The sequence below is a fragment of the Glycine max genome, chromosome 8 (genome assembly GCF_000004515.6).
Source record: "Glycine max cultivar Williams 82 chromosome 8, Glycine_max_v4.0, whole genome shotgun sequence".
Taxonomy (NCBI): Eukaryota; Viridiplantae; Streptophyta; class Magnoliopsida; order Fabales; family Fabaceae; genus Glycine; species Glycine max.
Window position 1 is genome coordinate 20,485,675 of NC_038244.2, and position 17,042 is coordinate 20,502,716.

Here is a 17,042-nt window from a genome sequence, read left to right on the forward strand (position 1 = left end):
CTGGACACTTGTAGTGCATAAGACACACTTGAGAGAAAAAAAGAAGAAGAAATAATACATATCATTCCATTTTATTGTGTGAATAATGAGAATACACCTGTAGATACAAAAGAAACAATCGTTAGAGACAAGAAAACTATTATGTTTGATTTTTTGTTTGGGGTGATCCAAATTAATTTTGGAGAGTAAATTCAGTTTTGCAAACATCACTTGTGAGGTTTGAGGTGTGTTAACGAGGAAAAATTATAAACCTTTCCTGTCTTTGGAGTGGTCGATGATACACCGGAGCTGCTGTCTGAGGTTTACTCACTCCCATTGTAGTCATACCATTAACCGGAACAATAATTCCCATAGCATAGTAATTGCAACGTACAAAAGACAAATTAGTCAAGAAGAAAAGAGAAACAGAAATTATAAATAAATAAAAAAATCAAGATAAAATGAATGTATGTTTTGTTTCCTATGATTACTTAAATGAATGAACGGAAGCATTGTTTAAAGCAGTACAAATTAATGTAAGCACGCGCGAAAGAAGTACTCATAACTTGCGGTAAATGCGATTTGTACAAGTTCCACCAACTCCATTCAGTAACTCTGGGTGAATTTCCTCTTCTTTTTTTTTTTTTAAAGAATCCTCTTAATTTTACTATTATCCGTAGGAAATAGTGTTTACTATCAAAATTGTAAAATATTCTTGATACGTATTAATAATAATTTCGATTTCGTGATAATTTAATGTTGTTGCTAAGAAATCTTGTGATGATTGTAAACTGAAATACTTGACTATATATCACATTAATTCATTTGCTGGTTTTGACTCTTCTTTTGATGTGTTTTGCTCATAGCTGTATTTATAATTTATAATAATTTAAAAATCATTGAATTCCTTATTTGTTTGTTGACAATAACAAATTATAGGTTTCTCCATTTGTATTTTTTCGTTTCATGGTTTAGAGTTTACTCATATTTGAAAACCAAAAAACAATAACAATAATAATAATATATTATTATTATTATTTGAATACTTTTTGTTAGAGATCTTTATTTTTAATTTGTTATTAAGTTACTACATAATTAACGGTTGATTCTCATATTTTAATTAACTTATTTTTTTCCTCTCTCCCTCTTTTACATAATTAACTATATTCTTAAAAAATATAGAAAGATAGAAAGTACTTCTCTTTCCCATAATAATAATTATATGAGCATTAAATGACAAATGAATCCAATAATAACATGCCAATACTGTTTCACCTATTATCCCTGACACTCATGAGGTTCCTTTACTTACCTCTTTCTATCTACTGTTTTCTTTTTTCTTATTCTACATTAAGACATTTGGTGCTTTTGGCTCATCAACACGTCAGTTTCTCTCTTTACTTCACTTTCATACACATACACATGCTCTTTAGGCTAGCTAGGAGGTTTTCTGATTTATGTCTATGGAAGCAATAGAGAAATTGGACTTGTCTTTTTTTAGCCAAGCCAACACTAACATGAACACATCATCCTTTAGAAAACCACTTTTACTTATGAAAAATAAAATCACATTAAATAATTACTGCTGCAGTTGCACAATCTGCCATGGATACCATCATAACCAAAGGAAAATCTTCGAATAAACCACTAGTTGTTGCTGGCTGTGTCCCTCAAGGAAGTCGAGATTTGAAAGAGCTCCAAGGGATCAGCATAGTTGGAGTCCAGCAAATCCATCGTGTTGTTGAAATTGTAGAGGAGACTCTAAAAGGTCATGAAGTGCGCCTTTTGACCCGTAAGAAATTGCCCACACTTGACCTTCCAAAGGTTTGAATTTCAACTTTTTTTTTTAATTATCATATGGATCCCAATTATTCTGGGGGTTCAAATTTGTTATTCTTCTGTAACAGGTAAGGAAGAACAAGTTTGTTGAGATTCTTCCTATTAATGTTGGTTGTTTAGGTGCTTGCACTTATTGCAAGACAAAGCATGCTCGGGGTCACCTAGGAAGTTACACAATTGATAGCCTTGTAAGTACTATCACAGTGAGCTATATATGTATGCTCGGGATGACCAATATATTTTTCAGTTTGCTTATAATTATATTAATCCGTAATCAATGCAGGTTAGGCGTGTAAAATCTGTCATATCTGAAGGGGTTTAAGAGATATGGCTTAGCAGTGAGGACACTGGAGCATCTGGTAATTTCTACTGTTGCTCCGAGTCCTTCAGTATCTTTCACTAATTTAAGATATTTGCCGATTTGATCTTATGAAATTTCCTATTAACTTGTGTACGCCTCAAAGCAATTTAGGTTGTTCAAAATAATATAAAATTGAGAGTGGGTTTTATATCGATGGTTTCTTGGGTCATTATGTTTTATAGGTCGTGACATTGGTGTCAATCCTCCAACTTTATTGAATGCCTTAGTAGCAGAACTACCAGCTGATGCAAGCACAATGTTGCGTATCGGAATGACCAATCCACCATATATCCTTGAACACTTGAAATAGATTGCAGAGATTTTGCGGCATCCATGTGTTTACTCTTTTCTGCATGTACCAGTTCAATCTGGAAGTGATACTATTTTGAGTGTAAGTCATAAAAATTATTGATAAGATTGTCTACTATAATATGCTAAATAATATATTAACTAATCTGAATGTCTCAGGCAATGAATCGAGAATATACTGTGAGTGAGTTCAGGACTGTTGTAGATACTCTAACTGAGCTTGTGCCAGAGATGCAGATTGCCACTGATATAATATGCAGATTTCCTGGTTAGCAGATGATCTTTGTTATGTGTTCTGTTATATACCGTTTCCTGACATGCATAATTTTATGAGCAATAAACGTCTGGTATAAAATAACTCTTGAAATTATGAATCATTTTGTATGAAAACATGTCACAGTAATCTAAGCTTGAGATTCTTATAAAATTTATTAAAAAATGACATGTTAAATGGATATTTTGATGAACTGGAAATGTGAAAGAATATTCAGTTAGTCTTTCAGATTATACTGTATTTGATTGAAATGATTTGGAATTCATATAGATATCTGGAATGTATCATACATTGGTCTTAGTAACACTTATTTTTTTGTGCCTTTTCAGGTGAAACTGATGAAGATTTTGTGCAAACTGTCAACCTTATTGAAGAGTACAAGTTCCCTCAAGTTCACATTTCACAATTTTATCCTCGACCAGGTTTCTGATCTGACAACTTAATATTGAACACAACAATTAACATCATTTTAAGGATGAAATCAAACTAGGTACCAAGTCTGTAGTACAGTTTAGAAGTAAGGTTATGATGCCTTAGATCCACAGGGTGCTGTGTGTGTGTGGTTTGTTTTTCTTTTCTTTTCTTTTTTTTGGGGGGTGGGGTAGTTGCTGCCTTACCAGTTGCAACTGTGCTTAGAAGGCTAAGGTTGTGTATTTGTTGAGAGCCTTGTGCTCTGAAACACAACCCCAAATTGTACTGGAATGCTTCTTTCGTTCGAAAAGTGCACTTAATAATTGTAGTCTTAATAGATGCATTAATCAGCGATTAGAAGTACTTTGTTCTTCCAAATTTCATTTTACCCATTTTCTAGGTTAACTTGGTAGTTGGTATGAAGGGTCACACAATGTCCAATCCCTTTGGATGATAGCTGAGAGGTGCTTGCCTGAGCTATTGTTTTGTCAATAACATCTTTTCTAATTGTTATGAGCAAATAAAAAGACGTATTTTTGTTTATTAATGATAATTGATACATGTTTGCTGTACATATGCACAGATAAAATATACTTTCTTTTTACTTAAGTAGCATATGGCAATTTTAGGCAACATGCTATGTGTATTGGGTGTTAGGGTAAAAAAAAAAAGATTCGGGCGGCGGTTGGTGGCCCCTTCGAGAGTTGCGGGTCCTTGCTGCTGCATGAGTGGTAGCTCACGCTCAAAACTCCATTATTGCAATACTGGGGTGGGGGTGGGATTGGAGCTGTTGGGAAATTTGCATTAACCAGGTTTAAATTTTGTTGCTCAGAAAATTAGACCATCTAAATTACCCCCAAAGGTCTGATAGCATTTATATAAGATGCATATACGAGGGTATTTCTTTATTTTCATTTTAAAATAATTTTTCTCACTCCTGACAAATGATAATACTATAAAATGATAGGGACACCTGCTGCAAGGATGAAAAAGGTTCCAAGTAATGTGGTTAAGAGAAGAAGCCGTGAACTGACATGTCTTTGAATCCTTCACACCATACTCTGGGATGGAAGGCAAAGTAGAAAGAATTTGGATTACTGATATTGCATCTGATGGAGTTCACTTGGTAAGACAGTGTAATAGATCTTGAATCATGATTTATTTTTGTTGCTTTTAAATGTATTCCATTAAATTAAGTCATTTGTTGCATCCAATTCATTTATGGCTGTGGCTGAAGCCTGAACTCTGATTTCTGGTATCTCAATATTGAATATTTTTATTGCCATGAACCTGCTAAGGTGCCAGGGAAAGAAGTTTAGGGCAAACGTGATATGAGGTTTTCCTATTACGTCTGTTTTTTGCTCATTCCATTTATCAAGAGTAATATTGAAAACATGATTTTTTGTTTCTAAACTTTTAACTGTCTTTTGATAATCATGCAGTGTGTTTCAAAATACAAGCAATAACTCGAGACTAGTTAGTTTAGTTTGCAAACATGTCTTTTTTTCCATGGACTTAAAATGAGAATTCCTGTGAATCACTCCTTTGAACTTGTGGCTTATATATACGTATTTATTTATGGCATATACCATCTAATTATTTTATTTGTCAATGCCGAAGGTTGGTCATACAAAAGGATATATACAAGTTCTTGTACTTGCTCCAGACAATATGCTGGGAACTTCAGCTGTGGTTAAGATAACATCTGTGGGAAGGTGGTCAGTTTTTGGGGAAATATTTGAGACAATCAACCATGCAAGTGACAATAAAGCTCTAAACAAATTGGTTCCTAATCAGGATTTGTCTTCTCTCTGCGGTGGATTTTCAGAAGAGCAAGAATCTTGTGCCTGTGGAAATGACATCTGTTGTGGTCAGGAGGGTACTCTCGAAAAGAGTGACAATTCAAGAGGCAGTCAGAACCAAAGCAAAAGAAATTTCATTGGATGGATGCTGAGGAAGCGGGGGCATCTGCACAAAACGGTTGAGAGTGAGCTTGCCTCAGGATCTGTTAAAAAGCAAGAAGGAAGCATGAGGAAGTGGGACTTGGTTGATAAGGTTCTTTTGGGTGGAATATCTATCAGCATCTTGACGATTATGGCTCTAGTAGTAGCTGTTATGTTTCGAGTTATTTGGTCCCAATAAAGATTTTCATTTTTTCCGAATCAATATGTTGTTCCAAAATTTTGACTTGTACAAATTGCTCAGATTTTATAAAATGTTTTGACATGTATCCGCATCTTGCTTTAGGTTTTACGGCAGTAGTATTGATATATGATGATATGATTCATTAGAAAACCCTTTTGGGGCTTGATTTATGAGAGCGATCTAACTTGCTTGTTATAGCTCATCTAGACTGGGCATTTTGTTGCGCGGTTAAAAATAAAAATATTATTAGGAAGTACATCGCTTGGTAATTTAATAAAGCTGTTACGAGCGCGAAGAATATTTATTTTTTCATAGCTGAAACTGAAGCTTTGGGATTTATGTATATATATATATACTTTCATACAAAGAAAGTGTGTTTTTGCTAATGAAATTGGAGGGGGACTATGCACATGTTTGCTGTACCCTCTTTAATTTTACGTGTAATGGTGAAGGTCTGTTTATTCATACATTGTGATTATTTGTGCACAATAATAGGTGGTGGATGGATAAAAAGAGAAACAGCAAAGCCGGTCATCATATAAGCATATCTGATTTGGAAGGCAATCTCTTGAAGAAATTAACTGGTACTGATGGCATCTTGCTCCTAAAGCGAGGATGACGCAGCATAAAGAGGCCAATTAGAATTGCAACCACTTGGAAGGGAGTAATGTAAATGAAAACGGCCCAAATGAGTGAGAAGATGATGAAGATAGATGTGGCCCTGGAGTCTCTCCAACCTAGTATGGCTTGAGCTCTTTCTCCTTGAGTAGCCAAATCTCCAACCACAGTTTGTACTCTACCTGCCACACTCCGCAATCTGTCATACCTCATTCTCACAATATCTGAAGGCTTTGTTGTTGGAAAAGTGTCAAATTCCTCGTCCAGTTCATCTGGGTGAGCAGTCTCTGCCTGTGAAAGCCTAGCATCCATGTGGGGTGGATTCCTTGGCCTGAAGCGGTAATTCCAAATCCCGATTACAAACAAGTAAAGAAAAATGGTGGGCAGTATCAACTCCGGGTAGCAAACCAGTATCAAGAACAAGACGTGAACAAGGCAGGTTGTGATTGGATTTCTCCAAGTGCAGATGTCATCAAACCACTTGCAAACAGCAGTAACTCCTTTGAGGAGTGACATTATGCGATGAAAATTGGCTTTGCTTCTCCTTAGACTCCACATGTGGTAATCCACGTCGAGCATGTACTCAACAGCTTCGCGCCTAAGGGGCGGCTCTGCTCTAGACAGGCGAGCGGCCACAATCTGCATGGCCTGGTGGCGGAGCCAATCTATGTGCCTGACGGGTATGGGTTGGACATAATGCATTTTGGGAAGCAAAGGCCTACCATACTGGGCTACCATGTTAACCCATGCAGTGCAGGTGAACCTCACCGCCAAGTGAAGCTCTCCATTCTTCTTGAGGCCATTGGGTTGGAGAACCAGCAGAGGATAAAAATGAGTATACACCCTATCAGTTTCCAGAGTTGACAACCTGATTCTCACCTTTCCAATTCTCTGATCTCTGGCATCACTGCTCCCATTGATGTGGTGGTTGTCAAATACCCCAACCGTGATGACAGTGCATGGATCATGAACCTCCCAGGTATATTGCTCGTTCCATCGAGGGGAGAGAGTGTCAAGCAGAGTTCTGGTTCGAACCCATTTGTTGCCATACTTGGCCACGCAGTAGGCATCGGTAGTCCTCCCTTCCCTGGCCTTCATGGGCAGCAAGTTGCGGGCACTCAGTATCCCAAGTTCGAGAATTCCAATGTTTTTCTTCCTCAAATGTTTGGAGGATGGCTGAAGATCACTGCTGAAATGCGTGGACTCATCAAGGACGTGGTACCCGGCCTCAAGACACACTCGGAGGTGAATCTTGCTTGAGAACTTGTCCTTCTTTTTCTCTGTTTCCTCCTCGCCAACCGCACTAGGCCTGTGCAAATTGAACCAACGAGAATCGGGGAGCTTCTTGCTGGACTCGTGTCTCGGAGGAACACTTCTCACCGAAATGATCTCCCTTCCTAAGATTTCAACACTAGAACCTACTTTGTCCTCAACAGTCACAATGATAAAATCCTCAAATGGTTCGGCTGCCACAAACATAAGCTCGTCATTCCAAACTGGGTTGATGCCTCTAATTTGAGAAGGCCTTGTGAATCTCATCTGATTCCCCAGCTGTACTCTAACAATGGCGTCCGGGGCCCTTCCTTTATCGGAAGGAACAAGATCCTGAGCCTCGATTACTTGAACTCTAAGATAGTAAAGCTTTGGCGAGAAATATACCTTTGAGCGGGTGTTTGCAAGGTTGGAGTGACTAATGTTGTGAGCATCAGAGTGCCAGGCCTCGGGGAAGGACTCATCCGCTTGTGTTCCCATCCAAACCGCAAGCATGATTTCCCCATTATTATGAATTTTTTGGCCCTTCTTGTCCTCCAATATGTACCATTGAGGAGCCAAGGGGCTGTCTGGGGGTACCCGAAGAGGAACCTCAGTGAGATCAAACATAACTCTCCCCACAAAATCATCCTTGACAATGTCCTTATCCTTGACGGTGACTTCAAGCAAATTTGATTGCAGCCTGTCCTTGGAGAAGGCGAAGATTTGATTCCAGACAGGGTTCTGGTTCTTGTCCAAGTGCTTGGTGAGGCCCTTGTAGTTACCAAGCTTGACTTCCACATAAGGGTCAAGGCTACCAGTGATATCCTTAACAGGGAGATCCCTAGCCTTGACAACATTGACGTACAAGTAATTCATCTGTTCCACTAAGTCGTAGGTGGTGGATATCTTGTCCCGGCCTCCTCTATAGCGCAAACGAGCCGCCAGTGGTGGACTTGTCTCCACCAATGAATACTCAGGGTTTTGCTTTGGGATCTGCTGCATTAACATTACATTGGGTGGCCCAGCTTTTGCAAAATCAACCCTCCTTTGGGTCGTTTCCATCGCGGGTGCTGCTGGAATAGAGTGAAAAGTCCTGACTTCCTTTTCTTTCTTTTGCATCTTCTTTTTCTTCTTGTCCCCGCCACCAACCGCGCTTTCCTCATCTAGCACCGTGTTCATGTTGGGGTTTATTTCTTGAAAGGGAGTGTCCTGATACTCCTCCTCCTCCTCCTCAGCAGCAGCAGCAGCAGCAGCAGGAGGAGGAGGAGTGTCTACTTGGGGGTGATGGTGATGGTGTTCCGCAGCAGCATGAGCATGATGATGATGATCATGCAGCGTGTAACATCTAAGAGCAATATCTCCCCTGATATTTGAGAAGAGACCACGTTTCTCAAGTGGGTAGCGTTCCACACTGGCCTGGGACTCCGATAGAGGGATTGAGGAGCCTGAAAGTCTCACCCTTCCAAGGAAGTTATTGTGGTTCCGATCATTGTGATTGTTATTGTATACAACCACCTCAATTGTCTTGTGGGCAAGATCTCTGGGGTTATTGATGTTGAACACAAGCTTTTCATTCCAACAAGGATTCAGGTCTTTGTGCCTCGTTTCAGTGCTGTGCTGCTGCTCATCGAACTTGACCTCTACAAAGGGGCTAGCTGACCCTTCCCCATCTTTGGGCATGAGGTCGCTCGCCTCCACAACTTCTACCACCAGCTTGTTCATCATTCACTAAATTAAATAAAAGAGTGCAAGTGAAGACACTGGTAGCGGTGGTGATTGGTGATGAGATATGCTTCTCATTTGGAGTGTGAAGACAGAAACTTTGTTTGAGAGAGAAATGGGATATGCATATGCTATTGCTGTTTGGTTTTGTGGCCCCTTCCTTCATGTGCCTTTCTATGTGGGAGAGATTCTAGTGGCTACTTTCTACGTCTCTTTGCTTAGAGAGAGAATATTAAAGACACTCACACCCTGCCTGCCTAGTGTTTATTTTACTTACCAGCCAAAAACATTCACAAATATACTTATTTCTTTAATTTTATGTTTTTAGATGTATGTGTAACATAAATAGTTCTGTTCATTAATACCACATTACCAAGCCATTCTTTTTTTCTTGCTAAGGTGGTGTTAATTGTTTTGTAGATTTAAATATTAATGCGGGTGGTGTTGGTTTTGGATTCATAATAACGTGGGGTTGAAGATGGAGATAAAGTTTAGGTGGATGATATTAAAATAATACTAGTAGTGGGCCATGTGGAAGCTACGAAAACATTCAAGCACTGTTTATGTTTAATATATAATTTTGAAAGAAAAAGCAGATTTCACTTTTGATAGGATATCTCTCCCTTTCAAAGGAATTAAGGCAGATCCATTATTATTCAACTCGGTTGTGTTGTGGATGATGTCCTCACTACTTACCCGCTCACCCCAACCTGTGAACCTTGTCAAGTCTTTTGTCCAAAAGGTTGGCAAATAATTATTCTGCTTTTGCTGTTATGATATACTAGTTCGTAAATGTAACTTCGCAACATTTTATTGTCTGTTTTTCCTTCAATTTATCAGTTTTCATGAGTAGTGTATGGTTTTTACAAATTTATTACAGCATATCTCTAATACGAATGTTTATGAGTTATAAGTTGTTTAACTCTAAATAATATTATTTAATCTTTTTTTTCACCGAAGTAGATGACATATCATTGTTTATATAAATAACGGTTACTTAATAAATTTATGTCACAAATAGAATATTTTTTAGGTATAATAAGACCCGTAAAATTAAATTAATCAGTTATTTTAATAATTTTAACATTAGAGTAAATTTTATATAGTATTTAAGTCTATGTGAAGTGCTAAGACCTTATAAAATTATGATGAGTAACTCATTTAAATGGTCGCTGTGTATTTATTGTATGTTTAATATTTGTTACATACATTTTAATAAACTAAACCTGAAAGTGAAGGAAAAATTTTAATAGATTCATGTTCAACATGATTCCAATTGATTCTCAAACTCACTCTAATAAGTCCATATAAAAATTCTGTTTAAATCAGTTTGGCGTGAGGAGACTAAACAGAACCAAAAGCTTCTTTAAATTTGTAATACTAAGAAAACACAAAACCCTTGCTTAATTCATTAAAAAAAAAAAACTCAAGTCACGTAAATTTAATTCAAATTGTTAATCAAGTAAGCAGTAAAAGTTTTAAATACAATGTTGCTATTAGAAATTAAAAGAACTTTATTAAAGGTTGAATCAGAATCAACTAAACTTGAGACTTGGAGCTTCAAAAGTGGGCAGGTTTGCGTTTGTCATACTGGTCCCAAACCTTTCTATTTTCCACTTAGAAACGTGCGTGTCGGTTTCGCATTTACGGTGTCCATCCCTCATTTTATTTCTTTCTTTTTCTGTTTTATATTTTATTTATTATTTTCTATTAAAATATTCTATTTATATTTTATTTATTCTTTTTTTCCTTTTTATTCCTTAAAATAAGATTTTACGGGTCATTTCTCTCTATTAAACCTTTTCTGGTTATTTACGAAAACTTTCTCACAAAAAAAGTTAATTTTAGCTTACGCAAACAAATTAATTAATGCAAAATTTAATTTTAGTTTATGAAAAAAATATTTTATTTTATTTTTCTTATTTTTTTTCTTTTTAGAAGTCCTTATGGAAAAATTTACCCAAACAAGCCAATTTAATTATCATCTAAACAATGAACTAAACATATTATTTCATTATATTATACTTCACGTTATCCTGTTTTAATTAACTGAATTTTATTTAATCAAAATTCTATTAATAACTTAAGTTAATAGTGATATTTATCGGAGGGTTTTAACGTGTGTACGAGAATCATGGAGAATTATGTATTTTAACATGTGTACAAGAAACACTAGTGATTAACTGAAGTGGCCAGCTTTCTTAATAGCTAAGGTTTATTATGTGCACGTCCAAGCCAAAAGAGAAGCAGTATAGCATTCTTTTGCGTGTCTATGTGCTTCTCCTTTCTTTCTCTGCTGTTGTTTCTTGGATTGCGTAATTAAAAAGTTATATTTATAACTATATTATCCAGGGTCTCCAAAATATACATATGATATTCTAAGTGATACTTCGAAACATGTGTTCACCCTTCATATCAGCTTTGGCACAGGAGCATGACAGTCAGACTCTCCAATAGATATGTGATGTCTACCATCTTAATTATTTGAATATATCGTAACCTCTTTATCTCTTAGCACGACAAGTATTATTCAATTATCTACAAGTTATACATTATCGGTAAGTATTAAATTATCTACTAGCTTTTATCTCTAAGCTATATTTTATCTCTAACTTTATCTCAAGTCAATAATTATCAGCAAAGACTATAACAATCCCTACAAACAAGGACCTGCAGCTCCATTCCACTCTTATAAATATCAAATTTCATCAAACCCTCAACACATCCCGAACAACACACATGCACACCCGCTTGCATACTCATGTATTCATACTCTCTATTATTCTCCTAATTCATATACTTACTTGAGTGTTGAAGTCCTTTGCTTTGCAGGTTCCTTCTCTTGTCCTCCTAACAAAGATCACTCTCAACCGACGTGCGAAGTTCAGGAGCCCACTTATGTTGGACATTTTAGTGTAATTGATCTCTTTATTATGTTAAAATAAGAGTGCACGCTTGTTTTAATGTAATAACGAGATGTTCAGTTTAGGCAAAGGTTGGAAGTTACATGGAAGTTACTAAAACTTCCATCAACGGTTGGAAGTTACATGGAAGTTACTAAAACTTCCATCAACGGCAATTTTTAAAAATAAATAACTTCCATCAACCGCCAAAAACCACCTGTTCTTTGATTATAAATAATCATCCTGGTTCAGAAAGCATAACATGTGAAAAACTCACAAGACCAAAACAAAACTCTTGAATTATAATCTTCTGATTTTATCCGATTGAACAATTTTGGTTGAACCCCAAAATTTGATTCAATCTGAAAGTGTTTATACACGACTTCAGATTTATCCAGGATTATCTCGATTTTCAAAATTAACCAACAAAAGATTGAATCAAATCTTTCGAGATGACGAACGATAGTTCGAAGATGACAAGCAAGTTTGCGAAGTTGGACAAGTTTGAAGGGCAGGATTTCAGAAGATGGCAGAAGAAGATGTACTTTCTCTTGACAACATTGAATGTGGTGTATGTGCTGAGTACACCGATGCCGGTGTATATGGAAGGCGAAACTCTGGATCAAACAAGGAAGCGTTCGAAATGGGAGAACGACGATTACATTTGTCGTGGACACATTCTGAACGGTATGTCTGACTCTCTCTTTGATATTTATCAAAATGTTGAGTCTGCTAAGGAATTATGGGACTCTCTTGAATCCAAGTATATGGCAGAAGATGCCTCAAGTAACAAATTCTTAGTTAGTAATTTCTTTAATTACAAAATGATTGATTCGAGGCCTGTTATGGAGCAATATAATGAACTGCTGCGGATTTTGGGTCAGTTTACTCAACATGATTTGAAAATGGATGAATCCATTGCAGTTTCATCTATAATTGATAAACTGCCTTCTTCTTGGAAAGACTTCAAGCATACCTTGAAACATATGAAGGAAGAGTTGACTCTGGTTCAACTTGGCAATCATTTCATGATTGAGGAGTCGCTGAGGGCTCAGGAAATTGACAAAGTCAATAATAAAACCGTAGCAGGTTCCTCTTCCGTTAATATGGTAGAGGAAAGTGGAACAGTTAAGCAAAATTATAATGCTAAAGGTAACAAACGAAAATTTCAAGGAAATAAGAACAAAGGTCCAAACAAACAGACAAAATTGTCATGTTGGAAGTGTGGGAAACCTGGTCATTTAAAGAGGGATTGCCGGGTGTTCAAAGGAAAGAACAAGGCTGGTCCAAGTGGGTCTAATGATCCTGAAAAGCAACAAGGTCAGATTGTAGTGAATAATTTTAATTCGAATACGAATTCAAATTATGTATCACTAATATCTGATGCATTCTATGTGCAGGATGATGACGTTGCTTGGTGGTTTGATTCGGGAGCAACAAGCCATGTGTGCAAAGATCGTCGTTGGTTCAAGGAATTTAGACCAATCGATGATGGCTCTATTGTGAAGATGGGCAATGTTGCAACTGAACCAATCCTAGGATTAGGTTGTGTGAATTTAGTTTTTACTTCCGGAAAAAGTTTGTATTTGGATAATGTCTTATTTGTACCTGGTATTCGTAAGAACTTATTGTCTGGTATGGTTTTAAATAATTGTGGTTTCAAGCAAGTACTTGAAAGTGACAAGTACATCTTGTCAAGACATGGTTCGTTTGTTGGATTTGGTTATCTTTGTAATGGAATGTTTAAATTAAACATTGATGTTCCTTTTGTTCATGAATCTGTTTGTATGGCCTCGTGTAGTTCTATAACTAATATGACAAAATCAGAAATTTGGCATGCTAGATTAGGACATGTTCATTACAAAAGATTAAAAGATATGTCAAAAACAAGTATGATTCCTCCTTTTGATATGAACATTGAAAAATGCAAAACTTGCATGTTGACCAAGATCACTAGGAAACCTTTTAAGGATGTTAAAAGTGAGACTAAAGTCTTAGACCTTATTCATAGTGATTTGTGTGATTTGCATGCTACTCCATCATTAGGTCATAAAAAATATCTTGTTACTTTTATTGATGATGCATCAAGGTATTGTTATGTATATTTATTAAATACAAAAGATGAAGCTCTTGATAAATTTAAAATTTATAAGAAAGAGGTAGAACTTCATCAAAATGGGCTAATCAAAACTCTTCGTACGGATAGGGGAGGTGAGTATTATGATCCGGTTTATTTTCAATCTACTGGAATAATACATCAAACTACAGCTCCCTATACACCACAACAGAATGGTGTAGCCGAAAGGAAGAATAGAACCTTGAAAGAAATGGTGAATTCCATGTTATCCTATTCGGGTTTAAGTGAAGGATTTTGGGGTGAGGCTATGTTGACAGCCTGTTACTTGTTGAACCGAATTCCTAACAAAAGGAATAAGGTTACCCCATATGAACTTTGGCACAAAAAGACACCAAATTTGAGTTATCTCAAAATTTGGGGATGTAGGGCTGTAGTCAGGCTTACAGAACCTAAAAGGAAAACCATAGGTGAAAGAGGTATAGATTGCATATTTATTGGATATGCTGAACATTCTAAAGTATATAGATTCTATGTGCTAGAATCTAATGATTCTGTTGCTGTGAACTCGATTATAGAGTCACGGGATGCTATCTTTGATGAACAAAGGTTTACATCTATACCTAGGCCAAAGGACATGAATTCCATGTCGAAAGTCTCAGTTAATATTGAGGATATACCTTTAACTAGTACTGAAACTAGAAAGAGTACGAGAGTAAGAAAAGCTAAGTCATTTGGTGATGACTTTCAACTCTATTTGGTTGAAGGGTCAAGGAATGATATTGAATTTCAATATCAATATTGCCTTAATGTTGAGGAAGACCCAAAGACTTTTAGTGAAGCAATGGCTTCAAGGGATGCTGTATTCTGGAAAGAAGCAATCCAAAGTGAGATGGATTCCATCATGCAAAATAATACATGGAAATTGGTTGACTTACCTCCTGGATGTAAGCCATTAGGATGTAAGATGATCTTTAGGAGAAAGATGAAAGTGGATGGTACTGTTGACAAGTACAAAGCCAGATTGGTTATCCAAGGCTTTAGGCAAAAGGAGGGTATTGATTTTTTCGATACATATGCTCCTGTTGCTAGGATATCCACTATTAGACTGTTGTTAGCACTTGCTGCTATCCACAATCTGATGATTCACCAAATGGATGTGAAAACTGCATTCTTAAATGGTGAATTGGATGAAGAGATATACATGAAACAACCTGAAGGGTTTGTTATGCCAGGAAATGAAAATAAGGTGTGTAAACTGATGAAATCTCTTTATGGCTTGAAACAAGTGCCTAAGCAATGGCATAAAAAATTTGATGAGGTTGTGTTGTCTAGTGGTTTTGTTATAAACCAAGCAGATAAATGTCTATACAGCAAGTTTGATACTCATGGCAAAGGAGTTATCATTTGTCTGTATGTAGACGACATGTTGATCTTTGGTACCGACCAAGATCAAGTTGATGAAACTAAGACATTTTTGTCTTCTAAGTTTGATATGAAAGATATGGGGGAGGCGGATGTGATCTTAGGAATAAAGATCAAACGTGGAAACAATGGTATTTCCATCTCTCAATCACATTATATTGAGAAGATATTGGAGAAATTTAATTTTAAAGATTGTTCTCCGGTAAGTACTCCCATTGATCCTAACCTGAAGCTATTACCTAATAAAGGTGTAGCAGTGTCTCAACTTGAATACTCAAGGGCGATAGGATCACTCATGTATGCAATGATTAGTACTAGGCCTGATATAGCTTATGTTGTTGCTAAACTCAGTAGGTTTACAAGTAATCCTAGTTCTCATCATTGGCAAGCTATGAATAGAGTATTCAAGTACTTAAAGGGAACCATTGACTATGGTTTGACATATACTGGATTTCCTTCGGTTATTGAAGGTTACTCTGATGCAAGTTGGATAACCAATATGGAGGATTATTCATCCACAAGTGGTTGGGTATTCCTCCTTGGAGGAGGTGTTATCTCTTGGGCATCCAAGAAACAGACCTGCATTACAAATTCAACAATGGAATCTGAATTTGTAGCTTTAGCAGCAGCTGGTAAAGAAACTGAGTGGCTAAGAAATCTAATCTATGAGATTCCATTGTGGCCCAAACCTATACCTCCCATGTCTATCAGGTGTGATAGTCAGGCAACTTTGGCTAAGGCATATAGTCAAGTGTATAATGGGAAGTCTAGACACTTGGGTGTTAGACACAACATGGTTCGGGAGTTAATCATGCATGGTGTGATATCAGTGGAGTTTGTGAGAACTCAGCATAATTTGGCCGATCATTTAACCAAAGGGTTAAGTAGAGATCTCGTAAAAAGGTCGGCTGTGGGATTAGGATTAAAGTCCATCTGAAATCTCTTATGTTAAGATACCCAATTCTCATCTAATATGACATTAGGTGCTGAATTCAATGTGGAAAGCTTAACATGTAGAGATTGGAACACATCATCGAAAGTATCCCAAAAGGAATGTGTTCGGTTCTGTAAGTTAAGGAGGTTGAAGTATAACTTCTCAATGGTTCTTTTGAAAAATTGCATTTACAGGTGCAAGAAAGAAAAGGACTACCTATATAAGCATGAAGTTTAGCCGCTTCAAGAAGCTGGGACTTGGCTTTGATATGCTTATGAAGGATAGGGACACAGGCTAGTAAAACTAGTGTCGAGCAAGAGTAATGTTATAAACTATTGTGCAGATTATCTTCATGTATTCATTATGAATAGAAAGGGTTCAATCCTTAGTGACACCCTGATATTCGAATATTTGAAACGTGCAATTTGCTAAGATGAAATTCAATCGTCACGATATTTCATCTATGCAGTAGTTTGTGATATGTTATGACTTTGGTGATTTGATCGGTAATTACACTAAAATGGGGGAGGTTTGTTGGACATTTTAGTGTAATTGATCTCTTTATTATGTTAAAATAAGAGTGCACGCTTGTTTTAATGTAATAACGAGATGTTCGGTTTAGGCAAAGGTTGGAAGTTACATGGAAGTTACTAAAACTTCCATCAACGGTTGGAAGTTACATGGAAGTTACTAAAACTTCCATCAACGGCAATTTTTAAAAATAAATAACTTCCATCAACCGCCAAAAACCACCTGTTCTTTGATTATAAATAATCATCCTGGTTCAGAAAGCA

The 17,042-nt window shown here is 36.6% G+C and overlaps 1 protein-coding gene and 1 pseudogene across 1 annotated transcript; one reads left to right on the forward strand and one right to left on the reverse strand.

Annotated features, from left to right (window-relative positions):
* Nucleotides 1-1,557: 1,557 nt before the first annotated feature.
* On the forward strand, nt 1,558-5,403 carry LOC100777326 (threonylcarbamoyladenosine tRNA methylthiotransferase-like; annotated as a pseudogene).
* A 430-nt stretch (nt 5,404-5,833) lies between these two features.
* Nucleotides 5,834-9,269, reverse strand: LOC100777852 (FT-interacting protein 7). Its single transcript, XM_006585685.4, has one exon. The coding sequence runs from the start codon at nt 8,913-8,915 to the stop codon at nt 5,853-5,855; it is 3,063 nt and encodes a 1,020-aa protein (XP_006585748.1). The 5' UTR covers nt 8,916-9,269; the 3' UTR covers nt 5,834-5,852.
* Between the last annotated feature and the right edge of the window lie 7,773 nt (nt 9,270-17,042).